The sequence below is a fragment of the Canis aureus genome, chromosome 4, assembly GCF_053574225.1.
Source record: "Canis aureus isolate CA01 chromosome 4, VMU_Caureus_v.1.0, whole genome shotgun sequence".
Lineage (NCBI taxonomy): Eukaryota > Metazoa > Chordata > Mammalia > Carnivora > Canidae > Canis > Canis aureus.
In genome coordinates, this window is record NC_135614.1 from 65,982,938 (window position 1) to 66,006,014 (window position 23,077).

General features: G+C 35.2%; 1 protein-coding gene across 6 annotated transcripts in view; it reads right to left on the reverse strand.

The window, feature by feature from the left end:
• PARP8 (poly(ADP-ribose) polymerase family member 8) overlaps nucleotides 1–23,077 on the reverse strand; it is a 172,980-nt gene that overhangs the window by 28,341 nt on the left and 121,562 nt on the right. For all 6 annotated transcript variants that reach the window (XR_013378531.1, XR_013378532.1, XM_077896016.1 and 3 more), the window contains 5 exons: nucleotides 20,237–20,362; nucleotides 19,199–19,763; nucleotides 17,501–17,551; nucleotides 17,308–17,403; nucleotides 6,841–6,933 (listed from right to left, as the gene is read on the reverse strand). Coding sequence is in view for 4 of the 6 variants with exons in the window: in XM_077896016.1 (XP_077752142.1) it covers nucleotides 6,841–6,933; nucleotides 17,308–17,403; nucleotides 17,501–17,551; nucleotides 19,199–19,763; nucleotides 20,237–20,362 (931 nt within the window). In the remaining 2 variants the exon portion in view is untranslated. The remainder of the gene's footprint in view (nucleotides 1–6,840; nucleotides 6,934–17,307; nucleotides 17,404–17,500; nucleotides 17,552–19,198; nucleotides 19,764–20,236; nucleotides 20,363–23,077) is intronic.

A 23,077-nucleotide genomic window follows, 5' to 3' on the forward strand; every position in this document is an offset into this window, starting at 1 on the left:
GGCCATTAATAAATGAACTTGGATATGCTAAATATGATGGTTTTATTCCTATGTCCTTCTGGGACCTCTTACTACAATTAAGAAGCAGTGTTATTTAATGGTTAGAGCAAAGCTCCTCTCTCCAATTCCCAAAACAATATGCTTCTGGCAAATGAATCAAGAAAACCGACACTGTCTAAATGGAGAGAAGGAACCAGAACAGACATCCCTATAGTGTGAAGATAAGGGACATCATAAGGAAAGCAGTGGACTTAATCTTTACAGAGAAAAATATTTCTAGGAATTTTTTAGACAGGCATTTATAAAATGTACAGTAAGAGTAAAACAACGTTTGATTCTGTGGTTAATGAGAGGGGCACAGTGACCTAATGACAGTAGGGCTCACTATGTTGTATATATACTCACAAAACACATCCACCCCAATCACAGCATCCAGAATTTCCAGTGACCTAAAATAATCAGCAACACTCAAGCCATTGGATATGTGATCTATAAATAACACTTCCAAAGTACATAGATATATATCCCATAAGACTCACTCAGGAAACAGTAGAACTGAAACAGCTTATACATTTTCAACACACTATTTCACTTATGTGTGTGTGTGTGTGTGTGTATATATATATATAAATATATATATGTGTGTGTGTGTATATATATATATATATATGATTTCAAAGCAATAGATAGAATAAAGATATAATAAAATCCTTTTTTGGCTTCTGTACCCACACTCACATTCCTTCTACCCAGAGAGATGTGCTTTAACCTAGATACAAATTGTTTTGGGCATTATCTGTTCTCCCAATAAAAGAAAAATCCAAATAAAAACTCCTGAAAAAGAATAATCAGTAAAATAAAATAGCCTTTTCTGAAACTCTGGTGGTGGGTAGGGAATTGGTGCTATCTTATAAAAAAAAAATTTAATTAAAAAATTCACATGTCACAGTATGAAATTGAAGCTTTAAAAAGGTATATGCCCTTTATGTATAGGGTCAAATGGTCTACAAGAGTAGTAAAACCACTCAATGGAAAAAGAATGGCTTTTTCTATAAATGATGGTGGAAAAACTGGATATCCATATGCAAAAAGAAATGAAGTTGAATGCCTATCCTATACCACACACAAAAATTAACTCAAAATGGCATAAAGATCTAAACATAAGACCTTAAGCTATAAAATTCCTACAGTGTGGGAAAAACATGACACTGGACCTGGCAATGATTTCTTGGATTGAGACCACAGCACAAACAATAAAACAAAAATAGACAAATGGGACTATATCAAACTTAAAAACTCTGGTGCATCAGAGGACACAATCAATAGAGTGAAAAGGCATGGGATGGGAGAAAATATTTGCAAATCAGATATTTGAAACAAGGTTAATATCCAGAATATATAAAGAGTTCTTACAACTAACAAGAATAAATTAAATAATTTGATTTAAAAATGGGCAAAAATCCCAGATAGACAATTCATTAAAGAAGACATACAGCTGGCCAACAAGTCCACGAAAAGATGATCAACATCACTAATCATCAGAGAAATGCAAATGAAAACCATAATGAGGTATCACCTCACAACCAGCAGGATGGTGTCTATCAAAAAACAAAAACAAAAACTCAGAAAATAACAAGTGTTGAGCACATGAGGAAATTGGAGCCTTTGTACATTGTTGATGGGATTATAAAATGGTGCAGCCATTACAGAAAACACTATGGAAGCCCCTCAAGAAGTTAATAATAGAACTTCCATATAATCTTGACAAGAAGGGACAATCCCACTTCTGGATATATAGCCAAAATAATTCAAAGAAGATCTTAAAGATATTATTTGCACACCCATATTCACAGCAGCATTATTTGCAATAGCCAAAAGATGGAAGCAACCAAAATGTCCATTGACAGTTGAATGGATAAACAATATGTGGTATGTACATGCAGGAAATATTATTCAGCCTACAAATGGAAAATTCTGTCATATGCTACAACATTGTTGAACATTACGCTAAGTGAAATAAACCAGTATAAAATAAACCAGTATAAAATAAACCACCAAAAGACAAATACTGTAAGATTCCACTTATAAGGTATTTAAAGTAGTCAAATTCATAGAAACACAAAGCAGAATGATGATTACATAAGGGGAATTGTTTAATGGACATAGAGCTTCAGTTCTGCAAGATGAAAAAGTTATGGAAATCTATTTCACGACAAGTCAAATGGCACTACTGAACTGTATACTTAAAAAACGGTTAAGATAGTAAATTTTGCGTTGTGTTTTCTTCCACAAGAATAAAGATACAAATATATACAGTAATATAACCTAAACAGTGTGTCCCTTTCAATCAAATATTTATTAAATACCTTGTGCCAGAAGCATCAAAACAATCAAAATTACCAAAAATTATATGCATTCTTTTGCCAATAATTTTACCAGTGGAGTCAAGTAAACTATAGTGAAATAATAGACATAGGGGTAGAGAATTTAATTAGAATATTTCTGCTAATAATGTTCTAAGCCAACTTCAGAGAAGTAACATAACTACCACAGCAAAATGACAAGCTGTCCACCCAAGCTTCCTACTCCTTGTTTCCCCCTGTATAGAGCTCTTGACTGGAGGCAGCTGCTCTGTGTACATTTCCACCCCTTTTGTCCGGGTAAGGCTAAAACTAGGTGGCTAGTTTTAACCAATGGGTCAGCAGTGGAAAGGGGTGTGCTGATGGAGAAAGACAGGTGCACCTTCTCCACTTTTATCTGCCTCTACTTATGCCATGTACTAAGGACAGCACAGCCACACAATAGAAAGGGTCCAGTTCCCTCAATCATCACACAGGAAGCTGCCCAACAAACATTCTAACTGGACAGTAGTGTGAGCAAGAAATGAAAAAGTCTATCATCTTAAGCCCCTGTAATTTTATGATTTATCTGTTACAGAAGTTAGCAGTTAGAATTTTTGAACAAAGGTCTGTATAACACTGTCTGGATTTGTATTCATTTGCACGTTAATTTTTCCATAGAGTAAAAGGTCTGCTTTAAAAAAATAAAAGATAACAACGACTATGATTTCTTTTACCCCAAAATATGTATTTCCCCACTCCCAGCATTAAAAATGAAAGATCCTTTTTTTTTTTTTAAGTAGGCTCCATGCCTAGAGTGGAGCCAACATGGGGCTTGAACTCATGACCCTGAGATCAAGACCTAAATTAAGAACAAGAGTTGGATGCTTAACTGACTGAGTCACACCGATGCCCTGAAATGAAAGATTCTTAGTGGAATCTTAGCACATAATAGCGAGTGCTACAGCCAGCAAGACATCTTTGTTTCTAGATTGGATACTCTAATTGAAGAGGCAATCTGTAGGCTAAGATATTAGGATAGGGAAATACAGAATTCAAGCAAGGGAATTGGGCCATTTGATGAGGGAGAAAAAGTCTGTGGGTTTACAGAATCACAAGCTTCCAAAAGTCATTATTATATACAACCCAACTGGTAGAGCAAGACTCTCTCCACCCTCCTCTGCAGGTAAGGAACACCTTGGAGCACTTGCAAATGTGAAAATTCAAGTCCAGGAGAGTAATAAGCAAGGCACATATAGGAATGGCCTACAGATATATAATGTATTCTGGAAAACAGAGGACTTTAAAACTGAAGATCAATGGCTTTCAAACATTTCAATATTGATTCTTTTTTAAAAAAAATATGAGAGCTCAACACAAAAGAAATAAAACGGAACTCTTTTGGTTGAAACAGTATATAGGGGCTTGGACTCCTTGCTGCTGAGACACTCTTGTCCCACTCCAACCTCCTACAGCATCCCTCTAAGGAATATTCTTGCAACCTCAGAGAACCACTTAAAATGCAGGAGTCAATTGACACACTAGGACTACTGACATACAGTTTCTTTCTGTCTAGAAAGAGAATCGGTTTCCACGTAACCTTTAGAATTACAACCAAAATATTGGCTACTTGCTTTAAAGTAGTGAACGGAATTTTCCACTTCAGAGTAGAATCACTAAACGCTCTGATTTTTGGATACTGATCTTTAGAATTGAGTCACTAAACTGATATGATTAATTGTGTTTTATAATGATCATTATAAAATCCAAATTTAACTTCTCTTTAACAACCATTATTTTTTGAGAATCTATAATAAGAGGGGACAAAAAGCACCTAATAATCTATCAACCTACCCTACTGCTAGCATGATGTTAATTTTCCTTCTAGGGGCAGCCCTGGTGTCTCAGTGGTTTAGCGCTGCCTGCAGCCCAGGGTGTGATCCTGAAGATCCGGGATCAAGTCCCACATCAGGTTCCCTCCATGGAGCCTACTTCTCCCTCTGCCTGTGTCTCTGCCTCTCTCTCTCTCTCTGTGTGTCTCTCATGAATAAATAAATAAAATCTGCAAAAAAAATTTTCCTTCTAATTAATTATTTATTTCCAGGCTCCGATACCTTCCCTTTTCACATCGTCTAAGGGCAATTTATATCCACTCAAATGCACGAATGTTAACTTTACCACTTGAATAATTTTTACTTATATATCGTTTATAATTCATTTATATTAAATTTATATATTTTATACATATATACTCACATACCTATCTATGAATGTATACATATATGTATATTCACATACACACACCTGTGAAGTTTAATCATTTTACATAGCTATATTTTAATATATGTGTTGCTGAAGCAAGCACTTTACATAACTATAAACAGCATATATTAAAGTATCTTTTTTTTAGCAATATTAGTTCCAATTGATGAGAAAAACTTTCACCAAAAAAAGAAAAGAAAGAAAAAAAGAAACGAAACGAAACGAAAAGAAACGAAAAGACCTACCATGGTCAGACACACATTTGAGAAATCTTCTAAATACTGGCTACTCATTTTCTTAGTTTCAGGGATTCTGAGAGCCTTTAATATGCAAATATGTGCATGTTTGGTATAGGAGCAGTATCAAGCCATATTTTTGAAATTTAATCATCTGATCTTTTTTTCCACATTACATCTGATCAATTCTATACTGTTTGTATTATTGGTCATTAAGAACTCATTATATTACAACTGTTTTCCTTAGTATTTCTTCAAGTGGACATATCTCAGTTTAGTTAATCAGTGAAATGATTACGTTAAGAGGATGTATGTAAATCCATGAGGCCTGTGTCATTCTAGGTTAACTGTTGTAGTTCCATCTGGTGTAATGCCTGTTACATGGTAGGTGTTTGATACTTGTTGAACTAAATGTCTGTTATATGTTCATTTTTTCCTAAACATCTTTGTAAATTTTATCAATGACAGATTGGTAATTCTTTTCACATTTAGCTTCCCATTGGTTTCAGTAAAGCTGAAAATTTTCTTATGTTTCTTTATGAACTATAGGTCCATATTTGTAAATCGTGCGTTCATTTCCACAATTAATCTGTTAATGGTCTTCATGTCTTTCTTTTCAATTTTTATGTGCTTTTATACAACTATGTTTGAGGCAAAACAAATTTTCTCATGGTTAGCCCTTAATGTTCACTATTCTTTCCAGTAAAAAATGTAAAGTATGTGAGGACTCAAATCTGTTGGTATTTTCCTTCACCATTTCTTGAAACTGCATAAATGCACAAACCTGATACACTATCTGCATTGTGCATGCTTGGTTTTACTCTCCCCTAGTTTGTATACAGTATTTTTAAATGAAACTCTTCTTTAAGTCTTTTTGGGAATTTGTTTTTACACACAGTGTACAGGGCTAAATTGACTCCCACCCCCATGTTGGAGGTCATTTGTTCCTGCCTCACATACTAAATCATTTTCATTTTACAACTTGACATGATACCGCCTTTAAAGAAAGTATATTAAATACATTTATAACTAGATCTCTTTCTATTCTTTGCCACGGCTGCATTTAAAAAAAAATACAGGGTTGCATAATGTTTTTTTTTAAGAATTTATTTCTTTATTTGACAGAGAGAGAGCACAAGTAGGCAGAGTGGCAGGCAGAGAGGGAGAAGCAGACTCCCAGCTAGGCAGGGATTGTGACACGGAGCTCAATCCCAGCACCCTGAGATCATGACCTGAGCTGAAGGCAGATGCTTAACCAATTGAGCCACCCAGGCAACCCAGGATTGCATAATATGCTTTTGTATATGCTTGGTCTAGCCTCCCTTAATTAACATTCATTTTTTTGTTTTCTCTGATTTTTTTCTTATAAATTTATTAGAAAGTTAGACTCCATAAAGAAATTTTAAAAATAAATTGAAATTTTGATGGAATTCGCGAAGTAAATTCTGGCATCTTTAGAATTTATTTTTTCCTTTCAGAAGCATGGAAAGCTTCTCTACTTCCAAGCTGCTTCATTTGTTTTTATATTTTTCTTCCATGTCATAAACACTGTTATTGTAAAATTGGATTTTTTTAATATATTCTGCCCTTTATTGTTTCACCCAAGTTTTAAAAATAAATTGGCTTCCATTTTATGGCACTATAACTTTACAAATAAATTTTACATAATGCATGTGCAAGGGTTTCGATATTTCAACTTCACCATGACAGAGTCACAGTTATTTTTCAAACACAAGAAATTTGGCTTAATTTCTTCCCTTGGCAACTGCCAAATGACAAAACACTCACTAGATACAGATAGCAAAATTGAGTTTCTAGCTAAAAAAATAAAATAAAATAAAATAAAATAAAATAAAATAAAATAGTCAAACGCCAGCTTGCTTTTTGGTTTACCGTCAAACTATCAAAAATGTGTCCAAAAGAAGAACAGACTGAAGGTAACTAGTGGATCAGAATAAATTTTTCAAATCAAAATCAGGATAATTAGCACCATGTGTTCCTACCTGAGCTCCGGTTGCTATCTCATCAGCAGCTTCATTCATTACTCCCAGGGTTTGAAAAGCAAACACGCATAGTTCTCGCTCACACACAGTGGGCTGTAAAAGAAAGGGCAATCAGTTACAACGCTGTTTTTTCCGTTTTCCAATTCCTAAATTAAATTTATGACATTCCATTAAATAACTAAAGAAAATGCAGATTTCAGAATGTTAAAAAGAAAGAAATCAATCATAGGACTTTATTTAACAAAAGTTAAATTTCTAAATTTGGGTAACAATTGGTAAATAATCATCTAGTGATATGGATTCACAAATATAAGAAATCCATTTCAAATAGCTGTTAGCACCAGCACTTAGAATTTTTTAGCAATAGATGGAAAATCCATCTCTCCTACTTAATACACATTTGTACCTGAGATATATATATATATGTTAAAAAAAGCAGACACCTAAGCTGGTGATATACTAAAAAATGAGATTAGACTCTACAGCTGTGTAAAACAAATATACAAAGAAGAATCCTACTTTTTTCTAGGTAATTTTCTTTGGAAGAAATAAGCATGATTGCTTACTTGCTACCCAGCTCTTGAAAGATTGGTTTTGTTGCAAAGACTTTTGACTTCAATAACCTCCTGAAGTCAACAGCACTGAAATATACACTCTGCAATTGCTTTGGAAAACTTCTCATCTTTCAAATCTAATATGGTGTCATCTGTTTGATCTATCTTATCTCTCGAGATACATTGCATTAGGTAGCTGATGAAGCCTAACACGATACAATCCATGGTGCCACTGCCTAGCAGACAAAAGTCATTTGTTAGTGCCACTGGCCCTGTGCTCACTCATTTCAGAAGACCGCTTGGTCTAGTGCTTAACCAGTGGGAAGTATGGTCCTTTAGGGTCCATCCTTTATGTTCGTAATGGGCCCATATGGTTGCTTTGTAGACATAAGCATAACCAATCACAAACATTTCTGGCTGACATTCCCCTAAGAGAATTCCAGGAAAACAATCAATTGATACATTTCTTTTGTACACCTTAAAAGTACAGTTTGATTACATTTCAGAAACATCAGGAAAATCTACCTCAGAGGAAATAAATTGGAGAAAGCTCTTTATCCAGACTCAACCTATATATACCTGCTACATATAGATAGCCATACTTAGAGCACATTGTTCAATTTATGCTACTTATTCTTAAGTTTAACCTATTTTTAATCTTCTATTTTTTGTGTGTGTTTCTGTGCACACATATGTCAGCCTCCATTTTCTCCAGGGACATTGGTTGTTTCTTTTGTTCACTTTCTGGAAGCATGATACGGTCTGAAATAGTAACAGCAGTCATTTATTGTATATTTCTTATGCTGCCAAACACTATATTGGTATTTTATTTTATTTTATTTTATTTTATTTATTTTTTTCTATATTGGTATTTTAGTGGACCTGTATACAAAAAGAATCCAAGGAAAAGATAAACCATGGAAATCATAAAGGGCCCTAGGAATTTATTCCTGTACAGCTACCCCACAAAGTTCACTGAGGAAGTAAACAGTGATACAGAAGGTTTTTTATTTTTAATACTATTCTTGTCAAATAACCATACTTTTTTTTATGAATAAAATCCATCAATCCCAAAGGAATAATAAGATAAAGCTTACTTAGTGTATACCAGTAATAATTGGTTTTATTTTTTCATTTGAACTTTGGCAATCAATTATACTTGGTGATCATCCTAATATGTATATATGTACCTATCTACATGTATATTCACACAGATTCTAGGAACTGTTTTAAAATAATATAAACTATCTTTCTCAGTACCAAATTGTTGCTTTAAACAATAGAAATGAAAATGAAATAAAATACCTCACACTATACGAGATTGGATGGATAAAGTTTTAAGATTTCAATATAGGAAAATTTTTGAAAACTGAAGAAAAAATATAATAGTTATTCTTAACATATCTCAATTGCACACTTTGTCCCCAATCCTAAGTATTCATGTGCCACCCTGATTTTGTCTCAAATAATTTTTACCAATTTCATCCTGACCTATTTCTTTTATCTTGGGTCACAAAGAAACAACATGTCATTGCTTTCTTTTGCATTTCCATTTCATTCCCCTGCCAGACCTGATTATATTCCAATCTCCAAATTACATGAACTTGCCAACCGACCTATGACTTTAAAAAATAAATCTATGTTCCTAATGATAAAAGCTATGACTTGATTACTTTATGGACACTTCTTTTCTTTCCTGCATCTTTTTGGTTGAAATGATGCTGATTCACAGGAATATACGGTTACTGCAACTATATGAAGAAGGAAATCAGGTACCTTAGAAAACTAGAAAACTTTGAGAGGGAGGAAAGGCAATTTCACTACCAGACTAAAAAATTTGAAGTATACCTTAAGTTCTTATAATCTTCCCCTTTTTTAAAAAAATAGCAAACATAGAGGTAGTAATAGGTGATTAATTTATATGCTGTATTAACACCAAATTAAGTAAATACTAGTGAATTTTTAAAATAACAATTCTATATTTATTGCTCATTTTTACTAGAAAGTATAAGACAGTACTTGAGATGTAAATCAGTTTAACTTTGAGATAAACATTTACAAACTAGTTTTTGTAAACCTTTCTCCCTCCCTTCCCCCATGTTTATTCACATCTTATTTGAGAAGTTCAAAATGTCAACACAAGATAGCATACTAAAACAAACTTCTCAAATCATATTAAGTAATCAAGATTAGATATCTCATTGCTCACAGAAAGGATATCTTATTCAAGAAAGGGAAACCAAATTATTCTTCCCTAAAGAAACATAAGTAATTATATTGTGGGTTAGTGTTCTCCCATGTTAGCAGACTCTGAGCTAATCCCCCGCCCCCAACAAATTCTGCTATTACTAAGCTATTTATACAGAAAGTTCTAGCATCAATTAAAAAATGGAACATAGTTGGGGCACCAGGCTGGTTTAGTTGGTACAGCACGCAACTCTTGATCTTGAGGTTGTGAGTTCAAATCCCACATTGAGTGTGGAGATTACTTAAAAAATAAATTAATAAATTAATAAAAATATACCCCAATTAAAAATATATTAAAAAAATAAGACAGTCATTTAATCGCTTTATAGGATAAGTTCAATGATATGTCTTACTACATATAATTTAATACAAAGTGTGTATGCCTAAATATAACTAAATATGTACATCATTTATGAATTCATTTTTGAGTTTTCAATCAATCGGTAAGTTTCAATTTGTAAAGTATTACCAATTCTTAATGTTATATATTTTCTTCAAGCAATTATTCCTATAATTTAAACTGTGAAACCATGACAAGTCCCTCTTGCCATTTCACATACATAATTTTTTTGCAATATAATATTCATTATGTACCATTTAAACACATGGAGAATTTTATATGTCCCAAAGATTTACTTTAGAAGCTTTAAAGCTAAGAGAAATGCATTTTAAATTTTATTTGAATCAAAACAATTTAAATGTGAGCAATGAAAAATATTTCAAAAATGGTTAAGCCCTAAAGAATATTTTAGAACCCAAAATGCATTTTAGAAACTTTGTGTCTTCAATGAATTTAAATTACTTCCTACTAAAAATAGAAATGATAAAATTCAAGAGAATCTAGCTATGTATTTATATATAGTATGGTGTAGGTGAGTGGTTTTCAAACCTTTTTTGTCATCCTCTTCCCGTTTAAACAAAATTTGTCATGTAAGCCTTACATATAGAAGAGATAAAAAGTGGTTACTGCTCTAGCTGGGGCTCATGTGCACAGTTCAGTTTTCCTATCTGTAAAACAGGGATAAAAAAATCACAGCTAGAGCACCAGGTTGATAAGAAGACTGAGAAAGAGAACCAAGTAAGATAAGGTTTATAAAATCTCCCTGAGGTGTACAGAGCTGTTTAAATATTAACTAGGTAACCTGGATAAGTCATATCTTCTACTTCTTTTAGCTCAATTTGTATACAAAAATAAATGTTTAATAAAAATTTTCATTGAAGCTTATTAGGAAATGCTATTTTTATTTTCATATCCATAGTTTATCCAAATCCTTAATTTATTATTAAAATTGTTCTTGCTAAAAAATAAAGGAGCAGTGTAAATACAATTCATAATTTAAAAACTAGTATTGAAAACATATGAGAATAATTAAGAGTATCTGCTAGAAACTCAAAACCTACAAGCCTTTAGCTCTTTGTATTTCTGATTTTATATTCAGTGCTTCAGGTTCCTTTTTTTTTTTTTTCAGGTTCTTTTCATAGTTTGGAAGAGAAACACATTCAAGGTGGGGGGAAAGTTTACTACCCATAAAGAAAGACAGGAATCCCACAGAGATCAAGACAGATATATAGTAAAGGTAGGCTCATGCCTGTTTATGCTTCAACAGTGTTTCCTATTGTCTCATACAACTAAAGTTGTTATTTGAGCCAATTTCTTTCTACTCAATTTAGATGTGAAAAAAAAGTCCTATTTCTGAACTAAAATGTTTTGGTATAATTATTATTTAGCTTAGCCTGTATTTCAAATGTTGAAATCTTACTTCTGTGGGATGGAAGGATTGGGTAAGGAGGGACCAGGATGTGCTTTTCCATCCATTCTTTAAATTTTTTTTTTTTTTAAACATGCAGTTTTTTTTTTTTTTAATTTTTATTTATTTATGATAGTCACAGAGCGAGAGAGAGAGGCAGAGACACAGGCAGAGGGAGAAGCAGGCTCCATGCACCGGGAGCCCGATGTGGGATTCGATCCCGGGTCTCCAGGATCATGCCCTGGGCCAAAGGCAGGCGCCAAACCGCTGCGCCACCCAGGGATCCCCATTCTTTAAATATTAAAGTCAGACCTAACTACAAGAAGACCTACCTGCTGTTTTATTCTTAGGAAGTAAAAAATAGGACATATCCAGGTTTAACTATATTCTCAGTTTCTCAACAATTTTCATGGGAATGCTTTAAACTAATGATGAAGTTATAACTGGGTGCTGTTAATTTCCCTCTGAAAATAAGAACTTAGTTACAAACATTTGCCTAAGGTCCAAAACAAGGCTGGATACACAAAATTACAGATTCTCAGGTTTCTCAGCTGATTTTGGTTCAGTTTATGGGGCATTATTCCCAAACAATGACAGCAAAATCTCAGGCCTGATCAATCCATTCATAGCAAGCAATCTGGAACATTTTCACATGATAGGAGAAGAAAACGAGGTCGTAATTTTTGTATCCTACGTTGATCTGGGAATGGGAAAGTCTATTAGCCAGGGACATACAGAATGATTGCCAAGTACCAGTGATAAACCTCTAACTGTAGGGACACTAATCCCTACAACCAAGTGTGTGGTTTTCTCCAAACCAGTTCAGCTGCCCTTGTGTAAGGTTCAAAGAAGACAAACAATTACATTGATCCTGGTGCTCAGGGTGAGTCTAATAAAAAGAGCACTAGGAAGTTAGAGACTGAGAAAACAGTGGTGAGTCTGGTGATAAAACCTTATTTTCATGTTTTCCAAAAAACCAGATGAAGACAAAAATCAACATTTTAAAGCATCAACAGTTTGTTCTATTAATACTTTAGTTGATTTCAAAATGTAAACCACTGATGCGGTTTTGGTTTGGTTTTCTGATCATAATCCAAACTACACAAAAAAACTCAGGACTTTATAAACTTGTGATGTTAATGTGAGTTTTATGAATTTTCAAAGTATTTCATGTCAGGCCTCACACCTGGGAGTGACATTTATGACCTCAATGAACAAAGAGATAAGTGGATCATTATGTATTCTAAATAAGTAAGCAGTGTGGCTACCCACGTTGCAGAAAGTTTGATATGCTTACCCAGATCTCTGAGGAAAGTGACAGAGCAGTACTAGTGACCAAAATGTTAGGACTTCTGGGGAATAGTAGTAAAGGGCGACTTAGTCATTCAATTAATAATCATGCTTAGAAAAAAGAGAAAAAATGTAAGACACGGTTTGAATTTTGAAAGAGAGAGATCTAACAAACATAATGAACATCAGGCATAGAATTCTATGGAAACCCGAGTTTTATCTGATCTATTTAACCACCCACTGGGGTATAACTTCTTCTCTCTATATCTCTAGTAGTATTACAGTTTGTAATGTGTCACCTGAGCTGAATAAATGGTCAATGGGTCAGTTTAGTGATTAATACCTCATAAGAAATTTTATAATTTTATACATTTCTATTAAAACTACAATAAAACATACTGCAATGTAAGGAGAGATATATAAAAAATAAGTGTGCTGGATTTAGGTTAAATATCTATTTAAAAGAATCAAGAAGCAGTGCTTTCTGTTTACTTCTTTTCCTTTGACAATCAGACGTTTCTTTGACTTTCATTTTCTGTTCTGATCTCAGTTGTCACTTATCTTACTCTTTAAGAAACCTAAGTAGGTTTTCTGATTTCCTTAGATATCAGTCTGAATTGCAGCAATATAAAACCAGCTGATAACTAGCTCTATTTCTTTAGAAAGCATCATTATTTACAAAAGCACTTCCATTTCTAGAAAGAAACCAGTAGCTTCACTGGTTCAGAATAAAACAGGTAAAGTAAAACAAAAATTGGAACAAGGCACAGAGAATACCAATGGCAATCAGGACATTTCTACCACTTATTACAAAAATGAACTGCCAGTAACTGAACCATAAGAACCACAACATGTGTAGTAAATTTCCAGGATATAAAAGTAGTCAGTTCAAGTACAAAAGTAGCATCATGACTAAGAACCGTGGCCTTGTGCCATTCTGACAGGATCTGAATTTCATCTCTATCACTTACTAGCAGTGTTGATATTAAAAAAAAATTATTGTTTTCCTCATCTGTAAAGCAGGGGTAATAATAATAGCCATCTCATAGGGTTATCATGAGGATTAAATCAATCCATGTAAAACACCTTGAACACATGATGGCATAAAAAGCACCAAAAAAGCATGTGCCATTAATAACATTACTATTAATTTATGGAGTAAAGATTGCATTGCCATAGATCAAGCAATAGATCAAGATACACAGATATAAAGATGGGCCTCTGATGGGTAAACTGAGATGACCAAAGGATTCTCCTTATTCTCATCGTAACTGCACATTTCCAAGTATCATGTAACACACTTGCACAAATATTTAATACACACACACACTTGCACAAATATTTAATAAATAAATGCTGATTTAGTTAATTTGGGTTTCAGAGTAATACTGTATCTCTTTGAAGGAAGATAAAAAATAGTGTATGGGGGGCAAGAAAAACTTTTTGTATATCTGTTTCCTATAAGCAAATAAAATAAAACCAACATATCAGACAACTTGACAAAAGATCATGATTAGAAATGATTATTATAGGTTTTTAAGAGTATAAATCTTGAAATGCAAACAAGTACTGATAAAATTGTCTCTTTCTAGGCTTTTTAACTTGTCTTTTCAAATATACATTTCCAAGAACAGGACAAATTTCTCTTAAACAGTACAACAGAATCTAGCATGATGCCTTATAGTTAAGAAGCCTTCAGTAAGCAGTTATGATACAGTTTTAAAACCAGGTAGCATCAGGCTCAAAGTCCAGCTTTTACCCATATTAGCTGAGTGATGTTGAACAAATTGCTCAACCTCTTTCAATCTTAATCCCCTAATTTGTGCACCATGGGCACAAAAATACATAAATCACAAGAGTTTTGTGAAAATCAAATAAGGAAGCAATATGCAAACTATTTACTGCAGTGTCTAGCACACAGCACTCATGTCATCTGCAAATAGAGATCATTTCAGTTTTTCCTTTCTGATCTAGATATCTTCTAATATTTTTTCTTATCTAATCAGCTAAAGCCTCCAGTGCAATGTTGGTTAGAAGTGACAAGAGCATTACAAAGAATAAACTAACTTAAAAATAAGTTTATCCAAGGATGTATAAGACCTGAACGATGAAAACTACAAAATAGTGTAGAAAAAAAATTTTTTAAGATCCAAATAAATGGAAATTTTTCCTGTGTTCATGGATTTGAAGGGTTAAAATTGTTAAGGCAGCAGTACTTCTCAAATTGGCCTAGAGATTCAATGCAAACCTATAAAATTCCAACTCCCCCCCCACTCTTTTATTTTTTTTTCAGAAATGAACAAACTGACCTTAGAATTCAAATAGAAGTGCAAGCGACTCTAAATAGTGAAAACAATATTATAAAAGGAAACGAAGTTGGAGGACTCACACTGCTTTCTTACAAACTTACCGCAGAGCTACAGTAATCAAGACAGTGAGGCACAGGTGCAAGGATACACATACAGGTTAGTGGAATAAAATTAAGAGTCCAATAATAAACCAATACACCTAGAGTCAAATGATTTTCAATAAGAGTGCCAAGATCAATGGAGAAAGGTGGTCTTTTCAATAAATGGTGCTGAGGCAATTGGGTATCTATATACAAAAGAATAAATTTAAAGCCTAACCCCATACACAAAAATTAACTCAAAAAGGATCAGTGAGTTAATTGTAAGACAGAAATTATAAAAATACTTAAAAGGAAATATAGGTATAAAGGTATAAATCTTTGTAACTTTGGATTAGCAATAGTTTAATTGATAAATATGGACTTCATAAAATTAAAAATTTTTGAGTGTCACAGGACACTATCAAGAAAGTGAAAAGAAAACCCATAAAACAGGAGAGAATATCTGCAAATCACATATCTAATAAAAATCTAGTATTCCGAATATATAAAGAACTCTAATAACTCATCAACAAAACAGAAATAGTCCAATTAAAAATGGGCAATGAATACAAACATTTCTCCAAAGAAGACGCACAAGTGGCCAATAAGCACATGAAAAAATGCTTAAAATCACTAATCATTAGGGAAGTGCAAATCTGAGCCATAAGGAAATACCACTTTACGTACATTCAGATGGGTATAATTGGGATGGGAAAAAAGAGAATCACAAGTGCTGGAGAATACGTGGAGAGATTGGAACCATCATGCACTGTCGATGGGAATATAAAACAGTACAGCCATTGTCAAAAAGAGTTTGGTAGTTTCTTAAACAGAGTTAACACATGTCCTGGTAATTCCTTTAAATGATGAATGGATAAATGAATGTCATATATCCATATAATACTATTACAAAAAAAGATGAATACAGGAATGATAGACACTATATGGATGAATCTTGAGAACATATATTTTTTAAAGATTTTATTTATTTATTCATGAGAGACACACAGAGAGAGGCAGAGACACAGGCAGAGGGAGAAGCAGGCTCCATGCAGGGAGCCCGATATGGGACTTGATCCCGGAACCCCAGGATCATGCCCTGAGCTGAAGGCAGACGCTTAACCACTGAGCTACTCAGGCACCCCATTGAAGATATTATATTAAGTGAAAGAAGCCAAAAACAAAAGGCTGAATAACATAGGATTCCATTTGTATGAAATGTCCAGAATAAGCAAATTCATAGAAATAAAAAAATAAACTGATGGTTTCCAGAGAATGAGGGGAAGACAAAATTGGGAATGACTGCTAACAGTTATGGATTTCTTTTTTTCTTTTTTAAAGGATTTTATTTAATTGAGAGAGAGAGAGAGAGAGAAAGAGAGAGAGAGAGAGAGAGAGAATGCTCCCCACCGAGCAGGGAGCCTGACATGGGGCTGGATCCCAGGACCCTGAGATCAGGACCTGAGCAGAAGGCAGACACTTGAGCAATTGAGCCACCCAGGCACCCGTGTGAGGGGTTGTTTTGGAGGGTAACAGAAAGGTTCTGGAATCAGACAGTGGTACTGGTTGCACATTTATGAATACACTAAAAACTACTGAATTGTATACATTAAAATAGTGAATTGCATGGTGGTGAATTTTATCTCAATTAAAAATTGCAGGAAAACTTGAAATTGGGTGAATCCCCCCAAACTGCACATATATACACCGATTCTTATTTCTATACTCCCTCAATAATGCCCCAAACGTGTCAGTAGCTGGCATTTTTAAAAAATCTTTATTCTAATTCTCTGAATGCTACTCTATATCTCTTCTAACTTCAACCCTTTCCTCTCTAGAGTAAGCATCTTAAAATTGTGTGGTTTTGAAGAAACACTGTTCACAAGCTTATATATATACATCTATAGCTATATTTATCTCTATATCCACCTACATCTACATCAATTGATATTAACATAGATGTAAATGGATAGAGAGATACACGCAAATAGATGGATGGAAAGAGAGATGATGGATAGGCACATTTAAGAAATATTTTCCTAATATGAAACAACTTGCTCTTTCACAGACTCCTTCAGAAACAGTGATTCATTTGTCAAAATTACACCACTATGTGCATTACATAATTTGCTCATTGGAGAGCATTTACTGCTAAGTCAAGTCATTTACTTATTTATATCTTAACCCTTGTCATTTATATTCTATATTAGCATTGATAGTTCTATCAGTGAGAACTTACCCTAAGCATGGGGCCATTTTGAAACACATGTGGCTCATCACAAACCACACAGTATTCATTCAATACAGGGATCCGCTGTTCAGCAAACTCAATTGTCTGAATAAAACAATAAAGAGAAATAATTAAGCTCAGAAATTATCTGAAAACCCATTAAAAGCTAAAATCCTTCTGCAGTGGATGGCTTGGCTCATACCTGCACGAGGAAGCCGCGGTCTCGTATTGGAATGCATTTGGCACCATTTGGCTATAAAAAGCAAAGTAAAAGAAGAAAATAATTTTTTAACTCAAAGAATATATAAATTACAGATTTTGACTTTCTGCAACAGTGAATACAAGTGTGATCTAAGACGGCCTGTAATATGAATTAAATCACCAATTATGACTTCAAGATTTTAGAATTTATTATACTTTCTGCCATTACTACTGCAAGCCTTGTCTAAGCTAAATGAATAGTATTCTTAATTTTTGATCTTCTAGTAAAAATGATTGGCATTTTTAAATGAGCACAAAAGCTCATTTCCTCTACTGCTTACTGTCAAATGCTCCCACCTCCTCACTTAGACTATTTTCTATCTTATTTTACAATGAGAATTATTCCTCCAAGGATATATGAGACAGCTACTGAGGAGGCACAACACTAAACTATTGTACTGTATGAGGGTTAATCATACAGGAAGATAGTAAGGCATTTTCCTTTACAGAATATGTGAAATTATCTTTCGTAGGTGTAACTATCATGGGAAACTCTCTATGTTAACACTTTGACATTATTTCCTGTGTGTGTGTCCTTAATGCTTACTTTAGCTAGGAAATGGACTTTTAGGGATCTCCAACTAAAGTTATCAACATATTTAAGTATATTCTCTTAACACAAATATAATTTTGTGATACCACTTACAATGTAATTTTAGAAATAAAGCTATACAAGAGCAGAATAACTTTCTGAAAATATATCTCATTTTTTTTCAATTTCATCGATTGCTAAGTGTATCCATATGTATGGTTAAGAGTTACATACATGCTTACCCCAACACACACACACACACACACATACACACATTTCCCCCCCCCAAAAAAAGCAACATTTTTTATCAACTCTTTTATGTAATTAATATACAGAAGGTAGGTCTGTTTTCTTTATCTGAAATTGGCTCTAATTGATCACTCCAAAGATAAATTTTGTGTAAGACTGACTCCCAATAAATACCACCCAAAGGACTCAAGTTTTATCACAGTCACCTTCCAGCCCCATCTCCACCAAAAAACTTCAGGATAAAGTGATTTCAGTTTTATAAAGTAGCCACTGAGAGCAGCTTTAAGTGAAGCTCTGGGATACAGAAGGAAATGCTGCTTCTCTCTACAAGTTACGATGTTCATAGGCAAAGTGTTCCTTTGTAAGAGTAATATACATATATAATAATATAATTATTAGACTAACTCTGTCCTCCACTACCTATGTATGGAAACTAGCAAACAGATAAACCTACTTGATAAAACATTAAAATGCCATGCTCGCTTAGCAGGATAGGCTTTAGGGATCCAGGCTTTAGGGATCCAAACGACATCCATTTTTAGCAGCATTCCTGACCATGACCAGAATTTGGACTAGACCTTAAATCAATAGCTCTATTTATTTTTTTCAGAACTGAAAAGAACATTCCAGTACCAGTTGCACAGGTCTGGTCTGCTAAATCCTATCCCCAAAGAAAAAAAAAGGATACATTAAAACAACAACAAAAAAAACAAAGCAAACCAAAAAAATAAAAATAAACCAACCAGAAACAAATCTTGCTTCTTTCCTCTACCAGACCTGACAACACCCACACGCGCACACCCCTCTCCTGCCCCTTAGTGATCATATGGGAACTGGGGATGGAAAGGGTTTACGCACAGCAGGCTGGGAAGAGGACGACGAGGATGGTGTTAAGATACCAATAAGCCCTGAGGTAAGAGAGAGCCTCCTGCCCTCTGCGTTAGGCTCCTTGAAAAGCTCCGTCTTGGAGGACTTGGGAGCGCTGCAGTAAGACTTGCTGAGCAGCTTGTGGCTCTTCAGCCCGTACAGCTCTTCCATTCGGAGGTTACTGGAGTAGGATCTGCTTAGCAGTTTGTGGGGCTTCAAGCTGGAGCTGTGCTCGCACCGCGGATCCCCCGAACAGGACCGTGTCAACAGTTTGTGCGACTTCAGGGTGAGGCAGTCCTCGGGCTTGACAGCCGCGGGGCAGGGCCGGGTCAAGAGTTTGTGCGACTTAATGCTCGTCACGGCCTGCTCCGCCCTGGGGTCGCTGGACAGGGAGCGGCCAAAGGTCCTGTGCGACTTGGTGGCACACACGTCGTCAGCCTTGACGGTACTGGAACAAGTCCTCCGCAGCAGCTTATGCGTTTTGGAGATTCCGTCTTGCTCGGATTTCAGTTTGGATTTGCTCTTGCCGCAACCAGGGGGAGGATAACTTGGCGACCTTCAAAAGGGAACAACAATTAACAACGGGGCAGACCTGGGCGGCTCTAGCCAACTCCGCTCTGCTAGATACCCCCTCGTTTACTACAGCCCGCGCGGCTCACATAGAAACCAAAAGGTATGTGCGCCGTGATCACACGGGCTGACCTGAATTATGTGTTTCCTGCAAAGCAAAAAAAAGGATTATCAGGTTTTTGGCCCCTCCTCCCCCAGAAGTCTATGCACAACTAATCTCATAGAGACGACTCTGTGTGATCAGAAAACAAAGAATGTCATTTTAACACATTTAACTCACATTAAGAAAACAGAAACTCAGTGTAGAAATGAGTATCTTTCTATGTTTTCGATGGAATGGATAGAACTTTGTCTGTTCTTTGAAGTCATACAGAAAATAAATGGATGCCACGACTATAGGAAGAATGCTCCGAAGTACCAAAGAATCGAGAAAAGACAACGAAGTCATCTACTACCCACCTGCGCAAGGTAGAAAATAAATGCAGGGGAGATTTCACCTTCTTCTCTGACAGCTTCTTATTGTGCAGACAATTGGATTTTTCTTTGCTCTGTTTCCACTGCTGGGTAACAAATGTCTGCATGATCCTGTCAATCCAAAGTAAGTCTGTCATCACAGTTCCAAGATAATGTAATATGAGATTTCTCTACTATAGGGGGAATGTATTTATCAAAGGAAAATAAATGCACAGTAATTGGAGAGATTCTAATTGAGAGTCATACGAGATGTTTCCACATGTAGGAAAGCACCATGCAGAAAATTTCTATGACTTTACTGCATTTTGGTTAATAACTCATTAATTTCTGTGATAGGATTAATAACACAAGTGATAAAAGAATTGAAAAAATGGGGGCACCTGGGTGGCTCAGATGGTTAAGCATTTGCTTTCCGCTCAGGTCATGGTCCCGGGGTCTGGGATCTGGCCCCATGTTGGGCTCCCTGCTCCGTAAGTTGTCTGCTTCTCCCTCTCCCTCTGCCCCTTCCTCCCACTCATGCTTGTGCTTACTCTCTCTCAAACAAATAAAAAAATAAAAATCTCAAAAAAAATTATATATTATAGGATATAAGGAGATTTAGAAGGGCAGCCTTTAGGATCAACAACTTTAACCAAAGCTCTTTAGCTGAAAGGACATTGTGAATTATTTTGTTGGTGCCAGAAACAGTTTTGAATAAAATGTTTGATAGTAATTATGATTTTATCTATTAAGATACAATTAAAGTCAATTTCTTTTCACTTGATTTGCATATGCAGTTTTCTTCATGAAAAGGGAAATAAAATGAAAGTGAAATCATTAAGTAAAAACAAACCATGTAAAACTGACTCTATGGAGAAATATGAAATCAGCAAATTTTCTTTCTCAGCACAGCCCATTCACTTTTAAATACATTGGTTTCTTAAAAATATCTGTGTCGGCTATGTTGGCGGCTGGGTGGCTCAGTCACTAAAGTGACCAACTCTTGGTTTCAGCTCAGGTCATGATCTCAGGGTCATGAAATCCAGCTGGTTGTGGCAGTGCAGAGTCGGCTTGAGATTCTCTCTCTCTCTCTTTCCTTCTCCCTAGGCCCCGCCCCAACCTTTTGTGCACACACGCACACCCTGTTTCTCTATAAAATAATAAATAAATCTCAAAAAAACAAAAAAATACAAATGTGTATGTCTCTAAAAACTTTTAGTTTACTATCATAAAGCAGGAATTTGGTAACTTCTGATCTCAGTATTTTCTAAGTTAAGACCACTGCACATCACTATTTTATGGCAAAGAATTCTGGAACATCAGCTGTGGACTTGAATATATGGCATTGTTTTCTGAGAAAGGTCCCAGATTGCGACAACTTCTAGGTATCTCATCTTTAAAGTGACAATGGCAGAGGGTCTGTTAAGGCTGATATTAAAGTAGATGTGAAATTTTACAATTAAACATTATTTATACAATAAATTAAACATTCTGATTTTCTTTCAAAAGTTAATTCAGCTTTGCCTGCTTTTTATGCTCTTCTCAGTTATTCCTCTTTTTTTGTAAGATTTTATTTATTTATTTATAAATAAATCTGTGTGTGAGAGACACACACAGAGAGAGAGGCACAGACCCAGGCAGAGGGAGAAGCAGGCTCCATGTAGGGAGCCCGACATGGGACTTGATCCTGGGTCTCCAGGATCACACCCTGGGCTGAAGGTGGCGCTAACCTGCTAACCCACGGGGGCTGCCCTTCTCAGTTATTTCTAACACAGATTGCTTTGGGAGAAAAAAAAAATTATCAATATTTACCTTTTATAATATGCCAAGGAGTAATTTATAGAACAATTTTTTTTCTCTTTTAACTCTCAATACAGAGAGCAGGAGCCATTATTTCACACAAATAAGGTTAAAGATTGAAATCTTCCCAATTTAGCCTGGTGGAAAAACTGCAACACCTATGCTGTGCAGTCTAAACTGACCTATGTTAACCTATGCTGCTCAAAAGGGAAAGGTGGGACTCTTAGCACTAAGCACTATTCTCAAGACTATTCAGGTTCTATCAAATTAACTCAAATTACCAAAAAGTACAACCTCAGCCTTACTATTCTGACCTTTAGTCATCGAGCTTAGATGAGTTCAGAAGAAACATTCATAGAATATTTTGGGACCTTTTAAGCTACAAATGGAGAGGAAGAAGGAGATAAAACTGAAGCCAATGATGCAGGATTCCAAATTTGCAGTAAATTCGACTTCAAGCTCAGGCCAATGGAAATTTTTTATTTTTTATTTAATGCTTTATATTTGAAGATTTTTTTCACCCAAGATCTCAGCAAAATTTAAATGTAATAGTAATATTACTTTGTTTTTCCCCGTATGTAACCTGAAATCCCACTAAACACCCTGTAACACCACTAACCCTTTCCACTACGTACATTCAGATTCTTTTCCTCCTATGAAAAACTGCCATTCCTGTGCACCATTCCCTAAGAAACCTAACAAGTGCTTTTCTAATTCTTGATAGACTAATTGGGACAAAACAATAACGAGTCAATAACTAAAGCTGTTCTAACTTTCATATTGCATTAGCGTTCCACAATGTAATCTCAGCAGCTAAAACCAGTAATTCTTAAACTTGGGACACTCAGATCCCTAGATGTTCTTGAATTCAAAAAGCAGGAGTTAACTGTCCTGTAAGAAAGCTAATGTTGGGGATCCCTGGGTGGCGCAGCTGTTTGGCGCCTGCCTTTGGCCCAGGGCGCGATCCTGGAGACCCAGGATCGAATCCCACGTCAGGCTCCCGGTGCATGGAGCCTGCTTCTCCCTCTGCCTATGTCTCTGCCTCTC